Source organism: Trichosurus vulpecula, chromosome 3, assembly GCF_011100635.1.
Source record: "Trichosurus vulpecula isolate mTriVul1 chromosome 3, mTriVul1.pri, whole genome shotgun sequence".
Taxonomy (NCBI): domain Eukaryota; kingdom Metazoa; phylum Chordata; class Mammalia; order Diprotodontia; family Phalangeridae; genus Trichosurus; species Trichosurus vulpecula.
In genome coordinates this window covers 24,974,236-24,994,150 of record NC_050575.1, presented here as the reverse complement: position 1 = coordinate 24,994,150, position 19,915 = coordinate 24,974,236, and the positions used below count along the sequence as shown (strand labels likewise).

Sequence of the window (19,915 nt, the reverse complement as noted above, 5' to 3'; positions counted from 1 at the left end):
GATATATAGGGAATGGGGCATAGACGTCTATCCTGCCCTACAAGAAAGTAAGGGGAAAGGGGATTGGGTGGGGGAAGTGGGGTGACAGAAGGGAGGGCTGACTGGGGAATGGGATAATCAGAATATATGCCACCTTGGAGTAGGGGGGAGGGTAGAAATGGGGAGAAAATTTGTACCTCAAAATCTTGAGGAAATCTATGTTGAAAACTAAAATATTAAAATATGAAATTTTTAAAAAAAGAACTTGAAATTTTTAAAAAAAGGAGTTGTCTATACCAAAGAAATAATAGGTCCTGACCACTCTACAATTACTCCTCCTCCTCTCTCCCCGGTCTCATCTCCCACTCTCACCCCATTAAAGTGCTTATCTTACCCAAAGAAAAGAGATGAGGAAGTGAAGGCAGAAAGCAAACCTACATAAGTCAGTGTCAAACTCTGTGAACATACCCTAGCACCAGGCCCAGCTCTTTGACGTGGACCCGCATCTGTCCTTTCAGATACTCCGAGAGCATTTTGCTTTTGAAGTAGAGCTCCTGTAGTCGATCTTCCAGGTGCATGACACACTATGGTATAGACAAAGAGAAAGAGTAAACAAAGCATGAAAAAAAGTTTCCAAACTCCCATCTCTTGCAAGCTCAAAAATGTAATTATTAAGGCTAAGTAAAACTTCATACTTACAAAATTTGGAGATAAATTATGCTTGTAAAGCTGTAGAGTGGAATGAAGCAAATTGGAGACAAGACTAGAAACTAAAACTTCCTTTCCAAGCTTATTATCTGTTATTCGTCTCTGGCTACTGGCTACTTGTACAGTCCACTTATCCATGTCTGCAATAATACAAACAGCTTCTGCTATGGGTTCATCCAACACTGGATGCTAGAAACAAACAAAAATTCATAAAAAGATAAGACACCCCATGGACAATTAGAGTGAACTGTGTGGAAGAGAAATTCCAGAGAAAAAGAAATTAGCTCTATTCATTCAATTACTACTATAGGATCCTTCCAAAACTTGGAACCAATGGTTTCTTGTAAGTAACTCAAAATGCCAAATATACTGACAAGTCTATCATAAAATGTCTTCATGGGATCTTTCAGTAGTTCCATCCTTTAATCCAAAGTACATAGAACATTTTACAAATTTAACTTTCATTGTTAAATAGAGAATAATAATGGCTCTCTGTCATACCACTACATGAAATCATATCTGACATCATGACAATACTACAAAATGAAAGATGACTAACAAAGGCAACCAAAATGCTTTGGGCAGAATGCTCCAAACTAACTGCTCTGCTGGGAGGGCACTATGCTTAAGGCCAAGAGAAGTGTATCTCCCCATCTTCTTCAGAGTTCTCTTCAGGAGGGTTGCCGATAGCAGGTTCTGGCACATTTTCAGAGTCAGTACTCATTCAAGACAAAGATATCTCCCATCGTGGAGGAGATTCTGGACACTTTTAAAATGGTGTCAAATTTTTATTATGTGATTGTTTGAGTATCTTTTAAAAATTGAGTTTTAATGTACTACGTTTTTATTTATTGGGGGCAAAATCCCCCTGTCAACGTGTGAGAGAAAAAGCATGAGTGAAAATAAATCTTGATGCAAACTTCTCCAGGATTAAGCCCAGAATTACTGCATTTTTAATGAAACAGAAGGACAAATGCTACTAAAATATCCCAATGAAATAAGAGATTGTCACCAGACAGAAAAACAGCTTCAGGAAAAAAGCTGGGAACCCTGATAAATTAATTCATTTAAGCTCCTAGGCACTGACACTCCAAAACAAGCAAAATCAATATTATAGTTATGTGTGGGCTGTTTTTGTGAAATGTTATTTTGTTCCAATGGTCATTAACTGTTTTGGGAATGATCCTCAAAGCTTAATTCAGCCACTTAATTCAGTGGCTAACACTTAAAAAAGACCCATAAACTTGAAGTCAAATTCCATGAAAGACATTTCTGGTAAGCAGAAGCAAAATGATCCTGAATTAATAATGACTTAGGACAATGAAAGGAAATTAATTATGAAAAATAAATTTATACTGAAAGCCTAAATTTCCGAATTTTAATTCAAAACTTTGAGCTATGTAGGAATCTCTTTATGTAGTAAAAATTCCAACAAAACTAAAAAACCAATAATCATTTCTTTCCTCACACTCAATGTTGCCCCCAATCTTTTTCAAAATACTTTCTAGTAACTTTTGAATATACTATAAAGCATATGACTATGTATCTACCCAAATAAAAATGGGTCTGATTGAGTTTACTGAAAATAATATATTAATAGTGAGAGCTGTACTGCTTTGAAAATAGTACATGAACGTTAAATGTATTGAAGAACCAGGAGAGGGAGCTCTCTATCAAACTTACGTTCACTTTCATTGCTGCCAAAAGAAAGTGCTAAAGACTAACTTTACTATTCATAGAGCAACTGAGATTTCTTTCCCATCCAGGAAAATTTTGATCCAATAAGTTTTTCTGATGAGATTTCAAAAACAGCATGGAGACTGAATTATACTCTCAGAGGTATCAAACTCCCAGCCTTGGCTGGAAAAGGATCCTGATCATAATGTAACTGACAAATGTTTAACAAAATAAACAAAACTACAATACAATACAATATAGAAAATGGTAATTTGTGGTTTTCTAAATCAATAGGCAATCCATAGGATCTGTTTCTATTTGAGTTTGATACCACTGGTCTTAGGAATTTTCCTTTACTACAAAGTGCCTAGCCCAGCAGAAAGAAGTCAAAAATTTTTTGATATGACTGATTAAATTACTTCAAGAATTAAAATAACATTTACATTTAAACATGCTGGTGTAGATTTGTATGTATTTATTTTTTTAAAAAGGTACTGTGCACTGTAAATAGTACTGGACTTGGAGGCAAAAAAAATTGGGTTTCTGTACTCTTGGACACATACAAACTGTTTGACCATGTTTTAAGTCATTTAACCTTAAGAAGCCTCAATTTCTTCATTTGCAAATATATGTTACTTGCACTCCCTTTCTCACAGTGTTGATCTGAGTAGAACACTGTAGAAATCTTTCCTTAAAGTACAGTAGAATACAATTATTAATCTTCTTTATTCTGTAATCAGAAGTTCAGTTTTCTGATGGATAACTGGCCAGATCTAGCCCATTCACCCTCATTCTCTCATTAATGTTGCCAGCCAATTTTCTCCACTCAAATTTTACCGCAGATCTAAAAAGCAAGTTCATTGTTCCAGGTAGGCTATTAAAGTCTCACCTGAGGTAAGACCTTTCACATAATTTTTGCTTCTGCTGGATTGTGTGACCGAAAAATAACATTTGCTTTATTTGGATAGTCATAGTTTGAGTATAATAAGTTACCTGCACAGCATGGGACAGGTCTGATACTAAACACTGCCGAAGTTTCTCATCATTTCCTATTCCTTGCAAAACAAAATCAGGTACATAAGATGAACAGTAGCTACCTAGCAAGGACCTTCCAAAATTGGCAATGCTGGGCTTGACAGAGCTCACTTCAATTAATTTTGACCTGAAAGAAAGGTCCAAAACAGGCATGTCTAATTAGGAATATTACACACATTTTACAGTTAAACAAAAACTAAAGTTTTACTAGTCCTTATTTTCCAACACCATCATTTTCCATTATATATAATGTTTGTGTGTGTGTGTGTGTGTGTGTGTGTGTGTGTGTGTGTAGTGTGTAGTGTGTGTGTGTGTGTGTGTGTGTGTATTAAGGCAAAATGATCACAATTTAATGTATAGTTTATGGACTCACTGTAGCCACAAGGAAGAAGAGTTCAGACTACTTTAATATATAACTGGTAAACATTAGTATGAGTTTCTACGAATATAGTAATAGTAGCTTACATATGTATAGAACTTTAAAGTCTACAAAATGTCTTATATCTTCATTATCCCCATCTGATCTTCACAACCACCACAGTAGAAGTGTTATTACATCCCTTTGTTATAGATGAGAGATTCAAAGAGGTCACATGGACAATAAAAGACAGAGTCAAGACTCAAACCCAGATCTTCTGTCTTAAATCCAGTGCACTTTCCATTACGTCACACAAATTGCACCTTACTGGCAGCTGTCACACATTTCTAACATTCTCAATTGAATGGAATGGCCAGTATCAGGAAGCTAAAAATTCAGAATTCCAACAGCTGCTTGGTTTTCTTCTCAATCTTTGTTTTCCTCCTGCCTCTGACCTGAAGCAGCCTTTGTAGCTGCGGGCCTCAGTCACACCTATTTTTAGTCATGAACCAACAATCTGTTTCCTGGCCTGGCAGGCGGAGGGGCAATGGGAAAAGCACTAGATCTAGAGTCAGAAGACCCGAAGTCAAGTCCTGGCTCTGCCACTTCAACTATGTCAACAAGCCTCAGTTACTCTATCTTTAAAATGGGGCCTAAAAATAACCCAGCCTAGTATCACAGGATTGTCATGAGAAAAGTGCTTTGTAAAAGCGCCATTAAAATGTTAAATCTTAGGTTATCATCCACTTTCCTCTCTAGTCATCTTCTCTTTGCTTCTACCCCAAACACCAGCATGTGTGCGTGTCCTATAGCTCCGGGGCAATGCCATTCCTTTACTCTGCCACTTCCAGGAAGCTTTTTTAGGGGGCCCAAAGGGTCAAGTCTTCAGAGCTGCTTCCTATGAGTGACTACACAACAGTTACAAGGAGAGTATGTTCTGCATACTAACCACTCCATAAGTACCTGTGGCTACAAGCTTTCAGATGACCTCAATTCTTTACAAGAGAAGACATTTTGCAGGATTTTGACATTTCAGAGTTCCTCACTTACCCAGGAAAGGGTATTTCATCCTCTTCGGCCCAGTCTTCTCGGTCTCCTCCAAAATAGTTACTGCCCTGTCTGGTTATATCATGACCAGCATCTTCACTCTCACTGTCACCAAGGGCACTATCTGAACTTTCATTTCTTGGAATGTCCCATTCATTTCCTACAGCAATTTTTCTCTCTGAGTTCTCTTTGTCCCCATGGGGGACATGAATAGACTTTATATCTCTTTGGTCCTGCTTAGGAAAGCAGGTTTTACATGAATCCTGGTGCACGGATTCCATAAATGTACAAAATTCACTGGGCTGTTTGTTATTCTTGGTACACAGTCTTTTAGAAAAATCTAATATATTGCTCTGGTGTTCTAAAATGTCTGTGCTTGTTTTAATTGGAACATCATCAATAGTCCTGGTTTCAATCGAGTCATCATTAAAATATTCATCAAATAAACTCATGTTCTCCAGATTTAAATGATTCCAATTTGGAAGTGCACTGGCAACTCTGGGAAACATTTCATGGACTCCAGGATCCCTGATTTGGTCCTCAACCGCAAGATGAGTTTCATGATGCTCAGCAACAGTCATCCTTTTTTCCTTTGTTGGTTTGATGTGATGCCTTATGATTTGATCCACAACGGCCTGACTTCTGATTTCTGTGTCTGAATCAGGTGACATGGAATCCCCAATTAGGAAAGTGACCTTTGTCTGCGAAGCATCACAAGAAAATGTGGTAGGCATGAGCTTATCTGGGGGTTTCTTTTCCACAGCTATGCCTGTTGATCTCATCCCTTTGCCTGACTGGCTGCCTGATTCCACTGATTCCTCACTTCTCCAGGTTTCTATTGCTGGCTCCAGTCCCGAGTCTGCCAACACACATTTGTCTACTGGAGCAGATCCTGTGCAAACTGTGGTCTCTAACTTGGTGTCAAGGCAAGTTCGCAATTTATCTCTGCACTGCTTAATGTCAACAGCATTTTCTTGGCAGCCAGAAGGAGAAACTATCCTGCACTCATCCGAAGAAGTTTCCAGCAGCTGCTGAGAAGTGCCTTGAACATTCCTCTCTTGTTGTGAAACATTCTCTATATTTTGTACAACAAATGGGCATTTGCAATGTTTACAGTCACAATGAGGAGCCCCTGTTTCTTCTGAATCTCTAAAGAGCAAACTGCTTTTGTTCCTGTGCATTGTGATAAGCACATATTCAGATTCTTCAACTTCCCCTTTTTCTAAGGTTGTAGTAATAATTGTTCCTGGCATGACTATGGCTTCATCTTCTCCATTTTCTAAGAGATGGGTCTCTTGAAGTTCAGAGCATCTTATGAAATAGGTGAGAAAATAAAGCAGCCTCTGGACCATGTCTTGTCTTTTGCCAACCACTACTGTCCTTGCTAACCTTACTGGAGAGCCAATTGCTCCATATAAGTCTCCTGCAATGGAAAAATCAGTTAATAAGCATTCCTCTACCTTCACGATATGCTTATAGCAGCGTCAGCCCTAAGTTAACCAAGTTAGTTTCCTAAGTCACCAATTTTATGGTATTTGAGTCAAATCTTTGATTGATCATTTACCAGAGGCTTTTTAAAATGGCAAAATGAGTGGTTCTCTACGCAGGCAAATGGTATAAGCCAAAATTTAGGAAACTGGTCTTAATTCCACAGAGAAAATCTAGGCAGATCAGCCACACAGCTGCTCCAACTCTGCAGTGACAAAAAAAGTAAGGATGAGCTAATTCTGTTTACCTGGTTGGCCCAAAAATCTCTCAAGATTTCTGATGACTCAGAAATTCCTATCTCTAGTTCCCATCTTTTTCCTGAGCCCAGGTCCCCAATAAACAGAAAGCTACTGGTCCTCACTTTACCTCCCAGTATAGTCTCTCCTAAGATCACAGGGCTCTCACCTAATTCCTCATGCTTGACTGGGACAGAAATAGGAAGACACGCTAATGAAAGACAGAGAAATGAAACAAGCAGCTGAGTTCAGGTAGTTGGGCTCTCTTAAGTTTCGGTTCCATGCTGAATCTAGGTAACCATGAAAATCACGCCATCAAAGTAAAAGTAGAACACCTGGACCTCTTGACTAGCTTTCCACAGTTGTGCTGCATAGGTATCATAGATCACATTAGACCACGATAATGGAAAACACATAACAAGACATAAAGACACAATAAGGGAGCTGACTACAACAAAACCATGGATTTATTTCTGACATATAGGGATTCTGTAAGTTGACAGATTATACATTTATGAAACATGTTTGAAAAGGAAAACAACCCTTACTGGGATAAATTGAAAAGTACTGGTGGATGGTTTTAATTAGCATTCTCTCTTCTCTTTTGTAGCTTTTTCAGTATGCTTTTTTTTTTTAGCTCATTACATCTTGTGTATACAAATTGTATATACACAAACAATTGTATGCAGATTGTTAACTTAAGTTAACTTAATTGTTGAGTTAACTTAACCAACTACTTGTACCTGTATACAATTGCTAAAATGATGAGTATCAATACCTTTTATTCTTTCACTAGTGAGGTTTCTTGGTTTTAAAATTAAGGTACGCAAATACAATTAAATGGATGAAGGACTGTAAGATGTCTTGCAGCTATGTTCACTAAACAGAGCATTTTGAGGAAGCCTTCACTAGAACACCAAGATTCCTTCGAGGTCATACCATCCACTGATGATTAGCTGTAATTATCAGTGAATGCTTTGCCTCCTCCCCTCTCTCTACTCCTACCCTTTTATGTGGCCACTCTGGCTAGCCCAGGCTTTCAAGTGAATTAGCAAATGGGCAAGGGAGGCACCTACTGAACTAAGGTTAATTCTAAATGATGCAAATTTCTTGTCACAAGGATGCCAAGGGTTTGATGAAAGTTATGAAAGCTATTTTAAGAATTCATATTGAACAGAAAAAATATATATAATATGCACACATATATGCATATATGTATGTATACACATATATCTATATACACTTATAGATAGGTATATCTCTATCTGAAATGCCTACTATGTGAGAGGCACTGTGGGGTGATACAAATAGTAATAATCAATGGAACCAAATGTAAACTGCATCAGTAGCAACAGGGAACTTAAAGGGTTTCCCTTTAACGGGGACAGATGGAGAAGGGTGGAGGACAGAAGGAGGATGCAGACTTAGAACAGCACTTTTGTTTGGATATTAATGGCTCAGAGATCCCTTACCTTAAACCCTCATCTTTTTTCTGAGCTCTAGTCCCATTATTTTCAATAGCACACAAATATCTCTACTTGGATTCAACTGATTTCTTGAAATCAACATGTGCCAAATTCATCACCTCCCTGCCACAAACTGGCCTTTCCCCACTAACACCCCTATTCCTATTGATGGCACCACTACTCCATCAATCTATGAGGACCAAAACTTTCAAGTCATCTTTAACTCTTTCCTCTCTCTCTCTAACCACAAATCACTTACCACATTTTGTGATTCTGTATCTACACTATCCCTTCCATTTATCTCCTTCTTCTTCATTCACACAACCACTACCTTAGTTCAAATCCTTATTACTTTCTCCCTCCCTTCACAATCTGCAAAAATATCCTTCCTAATGTATGTGTCTTATCTTGCTCAAAAACCTTTATCCCACTTCATATAGGATAAAATACTAACTTCTCACCTCACCCTCCATGATCTGCCCCTAATCTAGAAACAGTATAGTAGGAAGAACAACGGATTTGGAGCTAAAGGGCTTGGAGTCAAATCAGGCTCTGCTACTTGCTAGCTGTGTAATTTAGGACAAATTAGTTCACTGACTTGGGCCTCAGTTTCCTCATCTGTAAAATGAAGGAGTAGGACCAGATGTTCCAGGCCATTCTGGTATTCTACTATAAGCCAAACCGCACTAACTGTTCCCTGGTGCTATTTCCCATATCCATGCATTCGTATATGTCATCTGCCATGCTTGTAATGCATTTGTACCTCCTATCTCCCTGCTGAAATCTTTCTTTTCCTCCAAGGGCTATCTTCTCAATGAAACATTTCGCTGATTCCCACAGTAGAAAGCAATTTCTCCTTTATTCCCATCACATACCACCTTCTATGAGAAGGTGTACGTGTCACATCCCTTCTATTAGATTTTAAGTTTTCTGAAAGCAGATATTATGCCATTTTTTTTGTTTTTGCATGCCCACTATGTAGCACAGTGCCTTGCACACTATAGAAACATAGTAAGTCAAATGTTTCTGCTGTGAAATGACCAAGATTCCCTGAAGACATACCTAGCTGTGCCCACAGTGGGTTATAGGGATGAGTCTTGGCCAGCATGTCCACACTCTGAGAGGAATGTTTTTCTAAAAATATTTTTATAGGTGGTTGTCCATTAGGCATGACTGTTGGAACCCAGGCAAGATGATTGGTCAGGACTGCTGTAAGGAGAGCTGGTAAGAATCTGAAAGGCACAATCAATGTTTCAATCTCTATCCTCTGGCCATAGGTAAAGTGTATATATATAAAGAAGAAAGGTTATAAATGTGAAGAAAGATTATAAATAAATATCATACAGAATTAGCTAGCAGCTACAAAAGAGATCCTTCAGATACAACATTCCTGTTAGATATTACCTTAAAATATGCTGTGGGGTTGTAAGTATTTTCAAGAGTTACTGAAATAGAGTGTCTAAGGATAAAACATAAACTCCTCTGTTTAGATTTGAAGCCCTTTACAAAGTGGCCCCAACCATTCTTTCCAGCCTCACTGGATATTATTCTTCCTACCACACTAGGTGATCCACCAAACTGACCTCTGTTCCTCACACATGACTTTCTATCTTCTATTTCTGTTACAATGGGCTGAACCATAAACTTAGAATGGACTCCCTCTTTACCTCCAACCTTCTCAAAGAAAGATGTGCTTCCTTAAAAGCACAATTTTCTACATGAAGCCTTTCCTGTGAGTCTCTCTAATTACCTGTCCTTGCATCTAACTACTTTATACTTATTCATATCTATGCTGTATGTGCTTACATATGTACTTGAAATGCCTCGTAAAGATTGTGTTTCATTTTTTGTATTTGTATATCCAGCAACTAGCACAGCATTTGGCATATAGTAGATGTTTAACATATTCTTTTTTTTTTGGTGTTTAACATATTCTTACTGATTAATTTTGCTACTTTTTGCCTAGTGAATGTGGCTATATTGCCCTACTGACTTGGTCTATCAGTTTGCCTACCCTGGTGAAGAAATGACATGCATGACAAGTTAGGCGCCATCAGAATTAAATAACTGCCACTTGGGGAAGAATAGGTGTGCCTTTCTATTCTTTATTCTTTCTAATTCCTTTCTATTCTTTAAGAAACAACTCTTCTACCTTTTTAGGGTAGCCTGCACCAGGGCTTGGGTGACTTTTCTCTGACAGCGTAGGGAAAGGAGCTTTTTCAATGTCAAGTGTACTCTTTCTATGACACAGGGTACAGAAGTGCCTGGTAGAGAGAAGTAGGTAGTTCTGGAGATAGAGTAACCTTTTCAGGTCCAGAGTAGCATTTACAAGAGGGTCTAACTCTTCGTGATCTTGTGGATCATATTGTCCATGGAATTTTCTTGGGAAAAGATACTTGAGTGGTTTGCCATTTTCTTCTCCAGTGGATTAAGGCAAACAGAGGTTAAATGACTTGCCCAAGGTCGCACAGCTAGGATGGATATGAACTCAGGGGTCTTCCTGACTCCAGGCCTAACCCAGAGCCATCTAGATGCCCAGCATTTACTATGCTAATGCATTAAATAGATCTCAGAAGTAGAAGCTTGTATCTTCATTTTTTAAGACTCAGTTAAAATTCAACTTTACCATCTCTGGTAGAATGAATAAATATTGCTTCCAAACAAGTACATCATATAAGGTGATAAAGGGTTTCTTTACTTTTTGGGGAGAAGTTAGTAGAGGGAGCTATATGTTTTCTTTCACTCAAGATAGTAGGTAAAATTAGAGGAAAGATGATTTTTTTTCATTTTAATGCTTTTATAAGCCAGCTAATCCAATTTTATACTATAGACTACCTTAAAATAAATATTTGTGGTCAACTGATGCTGAAAGTGTGCTAAGCATGTAGTCCTACTGAACCTATGTTGTTAAAGACTAATGCATGCCTTATTCAGAAGGTGAAGATCTCTTTTAGCAAACCTTTTGTTGGCTTAAGGTTTAAAAAAAATGAATGATGAAGGGAGTCACTGCTGAAGATAAGGTGCTATGGGAGCAGTGATAGTGAGAAAATCAAACTGATTCTGTTTCTGTTTTGTAATTGATTCTATTCTGTATCACCACCACCATGTTGTAAAATTGCCCAAGTCACATTTTTTTTTTGTATTTGCGTTAAGTTCAGAAGTCCAGTTTTCCTCTCTAAGTTGAAAAGTTTAGCTACAAATCCTACAAATCACCTTAATTCAAAGAAATATATTACATGTTATATATATTTTCATACTATATACTATATACATTATATATGAGAAATATATAAAGAAATATATTCTCTCTACTCGTCTTACTACACATGTATACTTAAGGGAGATCTGGTATCCTGCTAACAACTCTTGCAAGATGCAAGTGTCAGGAAGTCTATTATCTCAGCAACACTGGCTGTCTGGTCTGTTAATGCTGTGGACACTAACTAGCCACGAAGGAGGCCACCACCAAGGAGCTTCCCGTAGCAACAAGATGGAAGGAGGGGTTGGTGATAGCCCTGCATTCCAGACTTCTATCCAATCATATGTTTTCCATCATCTATGATACTTCAGACTTTGTAACCAATCATATTATATTCCATCTGTGATGTGTCCTCTTCTTTGTTCGCTTTCCCCCCAACTATGTGAAAGCTAGTAAGCCCCACCTCATGGTCTTTTGTCTAGCTGAGAGATCCCTTTTATTGGGAACTGCTAGTCTTATCAATAAACTGAACATTCTTGGAACTTTGTGTTTCTGTTTACCTCAATTTCAATTGCAACAATAATCACACACTAGACCACTTACTATGCAAAAAGATTTCCTGAGATAGTGATTCTTGAAGCACATTTAAGAACTGCAGTTTTATACAAACTATCACAATCTAAAAAAGGTGCTTCAAATCATTAGCAATCAGACGTTAAATAAAATAACTGCAAGATATTACCTTACACCCATCAAAATAGCAAAGATGGCAAAATAATTAGAAAATTTTGATGTTCGTAGAGATGTGAGAACACAGGTACTGCTGGTGAGGCTCAGAAATGGTCCAACTATTATGGATAACAATTTGAAATTATGCCTTGAAAAGTTAAAATATTATTCATAGCCTTTGAGCCAGAAATCCAGTACTGGGTTTATATCTCTAGGAAGTTACTAACAACAAGAAAAGATCAAAGTATAAGGAAATATTCATAGCATCACTATTTGTTAACAGAAAAAAAAAAAAGGAAATAATCTTTGTGTCCAACAACTAAGAGATAGACAAAAGTATTGTGGTGCATAAATGTAACAGAATATTGCTGTAACATATATGATGGATAAGAATTCAAATAACTATGAAGTGAAGCAGGATGATCAAAGTAGAGTCAAAAGAACATGCACCCTTCAAACTATAAAAAAACAATTTTAAAGAGCAACAAAACCCAAATCTGAAACGGACAACATGAGTGGTAGCTTATGAAGGATGCACACATCAATCCTTTTAAGAAACAAGAAAATTACTGATGTGTAACACTACATGTATAGTAAGTTGCAATCACCCTTCTGTATTGTTTGACAACTCTTTTGGGGAGCTTGAGTTGTGGAGAATTCAACTAGGTGAATGCTGTGGGTTTGTACGTCATGTTGAAACAAATTTTATGAATAAAATGGAATTGCAGTTTTTATTTGCAGGCTTTCTGATGGGGTTAAAGAACTATAGAAACTTGAGAAATACTTTTAATTCTAATGGTAGAGTGAAGAATGAACACTTGATAATAAAATCCTCATGTTTACTGAAAAGGATCACCCACTCATGTACTCACTCATCGTATTAACATACGATGCATGTTAATAAATGCCTTCTGGATATTGTTGGTAGTATTTATATTACTCTTAATGTAGGTAATGTATCTAATCACTAGGCATCTATAGGACTATGCGTTACATAAGGCTTTACAGAAATTTTAAGGAGAGACTGAAGCAAGAGGAAGAAAATTTGATACTTTGATATAAAAGGAAACAGTGAAAAGAAAGGAGGAAATATGCATATCAGTTGGTCTAGAGAGGTAACAGAAAAAAAATTCAAGGAATAACTTTTTATTCCTTGGGAGAGTAGAAAACAACCCTTAAAAAGAAGTTGAATATTAACAGATGTAACTATGGCAATAATGAAAAAAAACATAAATAGCATTTTACTCCAGGAAAAATCATTTCATGACTTTCAGGTGTTCAACTGATACTGCCCATTAATGAATGAACTATCTAATTAATGGAAATGTACTATTCTGAGTTGCAAAATGATATGGACTACTTAAGCAAAATCATTCTTATACCTACAAAGGGGATATCACTTCTCAGTCACTCATTTGGACTCTGGGGATTTGGTGAAAAGTTGAAAGAAAGAAAGAACATATGAAAACAGAATACATTCCATTTAGAATATAAACTCTTTGAATATAGGGATTATTTTTACTTTTGTATCCCCAGCACCTAGCACACTGCCTTTGCACATAATAAGTACCTAATAAGTGTTTGTTTAACTGGATGTATCAGGCAGGTTCCAGTCACTAAGACCTAAATAATTTTCTCATTCTTTTTCCTGAGTTATTGTGGGTAGAATTGGTGGTAATAGGTCAGCCATGTCTTGACTCTTCGTGACCTCGTGGACTTGTCCATGGGGATTTCTTGGCAAAGATGCTGGAGCAGTTTGCCATTTCCTTCTCCAGTGTGTCCCCATTTTACAGTTGAGGAACTGAGGCAATTAAGGGTTAAGTGACTTGCCCAGGGTCACACAGCTTCTAAGTGTCTGAGGCCACATTTGAACTCAGGTCTTCCTGATTCCAACCCCACTATCCAGTGTGCCACCTAGTGCATGGTAGTAAGTACCCTAGAGCAAAATTTATGGTAAGACATGGGGAGTTCTCATTTATTATACATACAGTATTCCTCCACTCAAGTTCTACCCCCCACACTGTGGCATGGGAGTGACTTCTTGAAGGTTACACTAGCTCTGATAGGTATTATCCTACCGGTCAGAAGTGCCTCATGTATGGTCCAGAAATAAAACAAATGTCTTGGCCAAGTAACTGGCTAACTAAATTTGAAGAGGCTACTCAGCAGGTCGCTGAAAGGTGACAAATTTTTTGGCCACAGCAACTCTCAGAGACCATCTATTAAGTTGTATAGGGTTGTGCGCTGCATCGGTGAAAATAACAAGTTCTTGAAATGCAAATTACTCAATATTTACTTTGATTCATCCTCATTCCTTGGCTATATGGTTAACTGCCTCTATTTTCTACCTTATATCTCTTTATGTTAATAATTCTCTGAGAGGCTGAGAGACAGCATGGTGTAGTAGTTGGAGAGCCAGCCCCAGAGCCAGGAAACCTGGGATACATACTAGCCTGACACAATAGCAGCTGTGTGACCAAGTGCAAGGTCAGTGCTTAACCTTTCACCTCCCTAAGCAATGAAATAAGACTGTAAATTACAGGCACACTGCCAATCTCTACAGGCAGAGACAGCTTTCACACTATACTAATGAAATCACAGGCACAGACTAAACAAAATAAAAAGGAACTATGTTAATTATAAAGATTATGTTTGATTTTCTTATACCCTTATTACTTATATCTCACAGATTCTATATTTGCTCAATAGTGAAACGTTGACTTCATTAAAAAGAATATAAGTAGTTGCAAAAAGAGTGGCCATACTGGTTTTTGGAAGCATTTTCCATTAGAAAAGTGAATTCTTTCATGAAACGATGGCAAAGCTGGTTCTTTTCTGAGATTCCAGACATCATTGTGAGCCAGACAGGTTCTCCAATCCGGGGCATCGTGTAAAGATTGCAAATTGTTGTTCTAAAAAAGAAATTTAGATAGAGAAATTAAAAATTCTTACAGATATATGTGTAAAAAAGATTATTATCTTGGGTCTTAACTCCTACAATGTAAAACTACAACCTCGCAAACTATAAATTCAACAAATTTAAAAGATTAATCTTGCTTAGGTACAGACCTGAAAGCTGTGCCTAGTATTCCCTGCCCCCTCCAGTAATAATCTCACTTTGTACCTCACGTAGCACTTCACAGCAGCTACTTAATCTCCAGTTTCTCTGATCTTTCTACCTTACATCTCTTGGTGGATTCCTCTGGATTCACATATCGTTTCTTTTTCTTTTTTTGGTAGGGCAATTGGGGTTAAGTGACTTGCCCAAAGTCACACAGCTAGTACATGTATCAAGTGTCTGAGGCCGAAATTTGAACTCAGGTCCTCTTGACTCCAGGGCTGGTGCTCTACTCACTGAGCCACCTAGCTGCCCCTACATATCATTTCTACACAGTTAACTTCCAAATCTATCTGACAAGCTTAATCTCACTCTTGAACTTCAGCCCCGCATCATATCCATCTGGTGGTCCTGAAGGTATCTACCATCCTAAACCTAATAAGATCTGTTAAATTTGTCATTCCTTTGCTCAGAACATTTCAGTAGTTCCCAAATGCCTACTGATTAAAATTCAAACATTGCTGCACCTAATATTCAAGTTCTCTCAATCTAGTACCACTCAATTTTTTTCGCCTCATCTGATACTACTCCCCTTCATCAATTCTATTATTTGGTCAAATCAGACTATATTCCATTCCCTCACAACTCAAATTCCTAGTTTTCCTTTAAGGTGCTTCTGGTGCTATCTTTTATAAAATCTCTTCTTAATATACTCAGTTGTTAATGCTTTTTATTTTTAACCATGATTTACCTTCTATTATACTTAATTGTACAGATGTTTTCCACAATGTTCCCAGGGAATGTAAGATCCTTGGGGGAAAAGTACTGTTGTTTTTGTCCTTTATATCTGCTGAACTGAACAAAAGTCAGGTGTTGGTCTTTGGGCTAGAGCCAGCTATCAAGGAAGAATACAGAGGTCCCAACCTGAGGGCATGTCTCAGGGATACTAACTTACATATTTGGGGGCAGCTAAGTGGCTTAGTGAGTAGAGCGCTGACCTGGAGTCAGGAGGACCTGAGTTCAAATCCAACCTCAGACACTTGACACATGTACTAGCTGTGTGACCTTGGGCAAGTGACTTAACACCAATTGCCCAGCTTTCCTCCCTCCAAAAAACCAATAACGTACATGTTTGGTATGAGTCTTGCCAAAATTTACTCCTCTAGGACACACAAACCTCAACACAGAGTAAAGGAATTCCTGGATCCTGAGTGAATGTACACTTCTGGGTTAAACAACACATATAATATAGAAGAATTGCTTCCTCCTCATATGCTCTCTGTTATTTGCACTTATAGCAGTGGCTGCTTCTCACTTTTTGCCCTACCCAAAGTCCATAGAATCATTACTTCTAGCTGAACACTGAAGGACAGATTTTACTCAAACTAGAAAGGACTTTGTGAGCTTATTTAATCCATTTTCTTATACCCCAAAACGTCAGTAATAAAGATGAAACTCTGCTAGGTAGTGATTTCCTAGGCAGCAAATACAGATAGGTACAATACTATGATTTGTGCTCTTCCTAACTTTCAATGATTTTGAATAGCTCTTATTTAAACACTTTCCTCTTATGAATAATAAGAATAACTACTTTCTTTTTTCTAATTACACTTTGATTTAAAATCTACTCTCTCTCTCTCTCTCTTCAATGTTCATTTAGCCTTTCTGCTATCCAGTCTCAGAAGATGAGGATGGTCCTTCTCATTGCCAAGGTTATCTTTTTCATTTGTGCCTTTAATTCCTATCCCCTTCTATCTCCCCTGGACCTTGATCTATCAATCATTTTCATTCTCTATATTTCATTTTCAACTTTTCCTTTTTTTAATGGATTCTTCCCATGCTGACAAATATGGCCAAGTCTCCCCATTCTAAAAGCAAAACAAAACACAAAATTCCAACACTCTTCCCTTTCCTCAACTATCTCCTTAAGTGACAGGGTTCTATCTCTTCCTTTAATTGCTAAACTTCTACCCTTGCTAGATCTACTGACTCACCATCTACTCACTTTTCAACCCCTTGCAATTTGGCTTCCATCCAACTCTCTTTTGAAATTGCTCTCTCCAAGGGTCCCCAAAGACCAAAATCCAATTGCCCTTTCTTAGTTCTCCTTCTCCCTTGACCTTTTTTTTTTTTTGGGATGGGGGAAGGTAGGGAAATTGGGGGTTAAGTGACTTGCCCAAGGTCACACAGCTAGTGTGTCAAGTGTCTAAGGCCAGATTTGAACTCAGGTTTTCCTGACTCCAGGGCTGGTGCTCTACTCACTACACCACCTAGCTGCCCCATCCTTTGACCTTTTAATAGCCTATGACACTGTTAAACTACCTTTCTTTAATAGGGAGGGTTTCTCTACTTCGGCTTATGTCTGTGACATTCCCCCACCTGCTTCTCTTATTTGTTTGAAAACTCACTGTTGTTCTTCATTGACTTATCTTCTTCTCCCTCTCCTCTAACTGAAGGTGTTCCATAATGGTACCGTCTTTGCCTTCTGCTCTTGCTACATTCTTTCCTTTGTGTATGCCTGGATGGACTTCTTTACCTCACTATCATTCTGGCACATTAGACAACATTAAATAAATGAACTCATCATCTCTGCCCTAAAACTTACCCTTCTTCTGTTGAATTTCTATTTCTGATGAAATCATGAAACAGTTCCTCAAGATCAAACCTTGAAGTCACCTTGGCTTTTTCTCAATCTCTCAAGACCTATATTTGATCAGTTTTCAAGTCCTACTAAATCTGTCTCCACACTGTAACTTCCAGCCATACCCCTCTTTAGTTATATTATCACCACTCTATCAAGTCTTCATTTTATCTTGCCTAGACTATTGTAATAGTCTCATTTGGTCTCCCTGCCTCTAGTTTTTTCTTCCTCCAATCCATCTTTTATACAAAAGCCAAATTAATGCTCCTAATTTCCCACATTATTATTCTGTTCGAAAGCCTTCTATGGCTCCCTAATAACTATGGAATTAAAAAAAAAACAACTTCTTAGTTTGGCATTTAAGGCCTTTAACAGTCCAATTAGACCAGGTGGGGAGCCTGCAGCCTCAAGGTCACATGTGACCCTCTAGGTCCTCAAATACAGCCCTTTAAACCCAAACTTCATAGAACAAATCCCCTTAATAAAAGGATTTGTTCCATCAAGTTTGGATTCAGTCAAAGACCTAGAGAGCCACATGTGGCCTCGAGGCCTCAGGCTCCCCACCCTGAACTAGACTTTCTAATTCTATTTCACACTATTTCTGTTTGCATTCTCAGAATTATAGCCAAAATAGACTACTGGCAGTTTTCATCCTGACCCCTCTTCCATCTCTAAGCACTGTGCAATCCAGCTCCCAGAACTGGAATGTACCTCTCCTCTATCTCTCCTTGTTGAAATATCCTCCTTCCTTCGATACCTAGCTCATGTACCACTCTCTATGGTTTCTACTACCCAGTACTCAGTAATCTTTTCCTCCTCAAATGTTCACAGAATACGGTGTCTGTATTTCTTTTTTGTCCTTACTGAATTCTACCTTACGTCATACTACTTTATTTACATGCCGTACACCCCTGGATTTGATTATAAGCCCCTTGAAGGCAGAGACCCAAAGAGTACCTTTCATGTGCCCTGCAGGATCTTACAGTTTGCTGAATTGAGATGAATTCAAACAGTGAGAGTCCACAAGAGTATGTGGGGTATTCAGATAAGGGGTCACACTTTCTAGAGCCTCAGAGAGAATAGTTTAAAAAATTAAGTATCATTTAAGGCAAGAGGGAAAAGTGCCATGCCTTTAGGCTTCGCACTGAGGTGCAGCCAACCACCAAGCTCATACGCAAACTCATGAACTCTATTACAATAATAAAATATGGCCAAATATTTGCCTCTGGTTCGCTGAAGGAGAAAAAATAAAACCCACGATATTCCAAACCATGTTTTTGTGGAGAGGAATAAATGGGTCTTGTGACATTGTTTACTATTCTGGTAACTCTGGCCGCATCTGTAACTGATAGTGTTTCCTCCCAGCCAAGCAGATTCTCTTGGCAGCAAGCCAGTAATCATGTGACTGCAGTAAAGGGAACCCTCAATACCAGAGATGTAAATAATGGTCCTGAAACCAAGGGCAAGGATTTACTACCCTGCTGTTGTAAACAAGAAACAGAACTGACAAGCCTGGATTAATTCTTTTAGGCAAATAAGGGGAATTTTTAAAAACTCTTTCTGGGATGACCTACTTCGGCCTATGTCTACAAAGAAATTATAAGTGAGACCATAAGGACTGCCACATTTTAAGTCTGACTCTTCATTCCACATTCCATTCATATAAGATTAGTAGAAGACATGCTGAATTCAGGAAAGAAGCTGCCATTAAAGCATGAACACGTTAAATTTTAAATGCATTAAAAGCAATCAGAACTGTTACCTGCTTCAAAAATACTATCATGTTAATGAGAGGTGATTTGTAAGTCAATGACAAGGAAGTCACATTAGAATGTTATGTTGGTATATGACATTTTAATTTATGCAGGGTCTTAATTTATATGGAGTTGTATGTGGCAAAACTGTCTCTAAGCTACCCAAATCACCATAATTATACGGTTTTCAATGTTACCCTCATGCTTCATGTATGCCTTTTATGAGAGAATTGGTCTTGACACATGTCCATTTCAAATAGATGAATTATATGGTCCAGATATAGTCTGAGTCAAAGGCAATAAATATCCTTAACTAGGACAGACAACTCTTAAGAGAATGTGGAGAAATTTAAAATTTCATGAAAACTTATTTTCTTATGCCACTTTTAATCCTATCTGTCAGGCTGAAAATTTTGTGAGAATAGGCTTTACAAATGTGTAGGAAGAACTATTTTAGTAGCTGGTATTTTAAGAGCATATGGCATCAAAGAGAAAAGAGAATAAATGAACAAAATTTAGAGTTTCAATCAATTAAAAAGA

At 37.8% G+C, this 19,915-nt stretch overlaps 1 protein-coding gene across 2 annotated transcripts in view; it reads right to left on the bottom strand.

The window, feature by feature from the left end:
- The window catches only part of FNIP1 (folliculin interacting protein 1), a 140,322-nt gene that overhangs the window by 7,409 nt on the left and 112,998 nt on the right, over window positions 1-19,915 (bottom strand). For both annotated transcript variants that reach the window (XM_036748845.1, XM_036748846.1), the window contains 6 exons: window positions 14,688-14,834; window positions 9,057-9,226; window positions 4,808-6,227; window positions 3,358-3,526; window positions 679-876; window positions 448-563 (listed from right to left, as the gene is read on the bottom strand). In XM_036748845.1, the coding sequence (XP_036604740.1) occupies window positions 448-563; window positions 679-876; window positions 3,358-3,526; window positions 4,808-6,227; window positions 9,057-9,226; window positions 14,688-14,834 (2,220 nt within the window). The remainder of the gene's footprint in view (window positions 1-447; window positions 564-678; window positions 877-3,357; window positions 3,527-4,807; window positions 6,228-9,056; window positions 9,227-14,687; window positions 14,835-19,915) is intronic.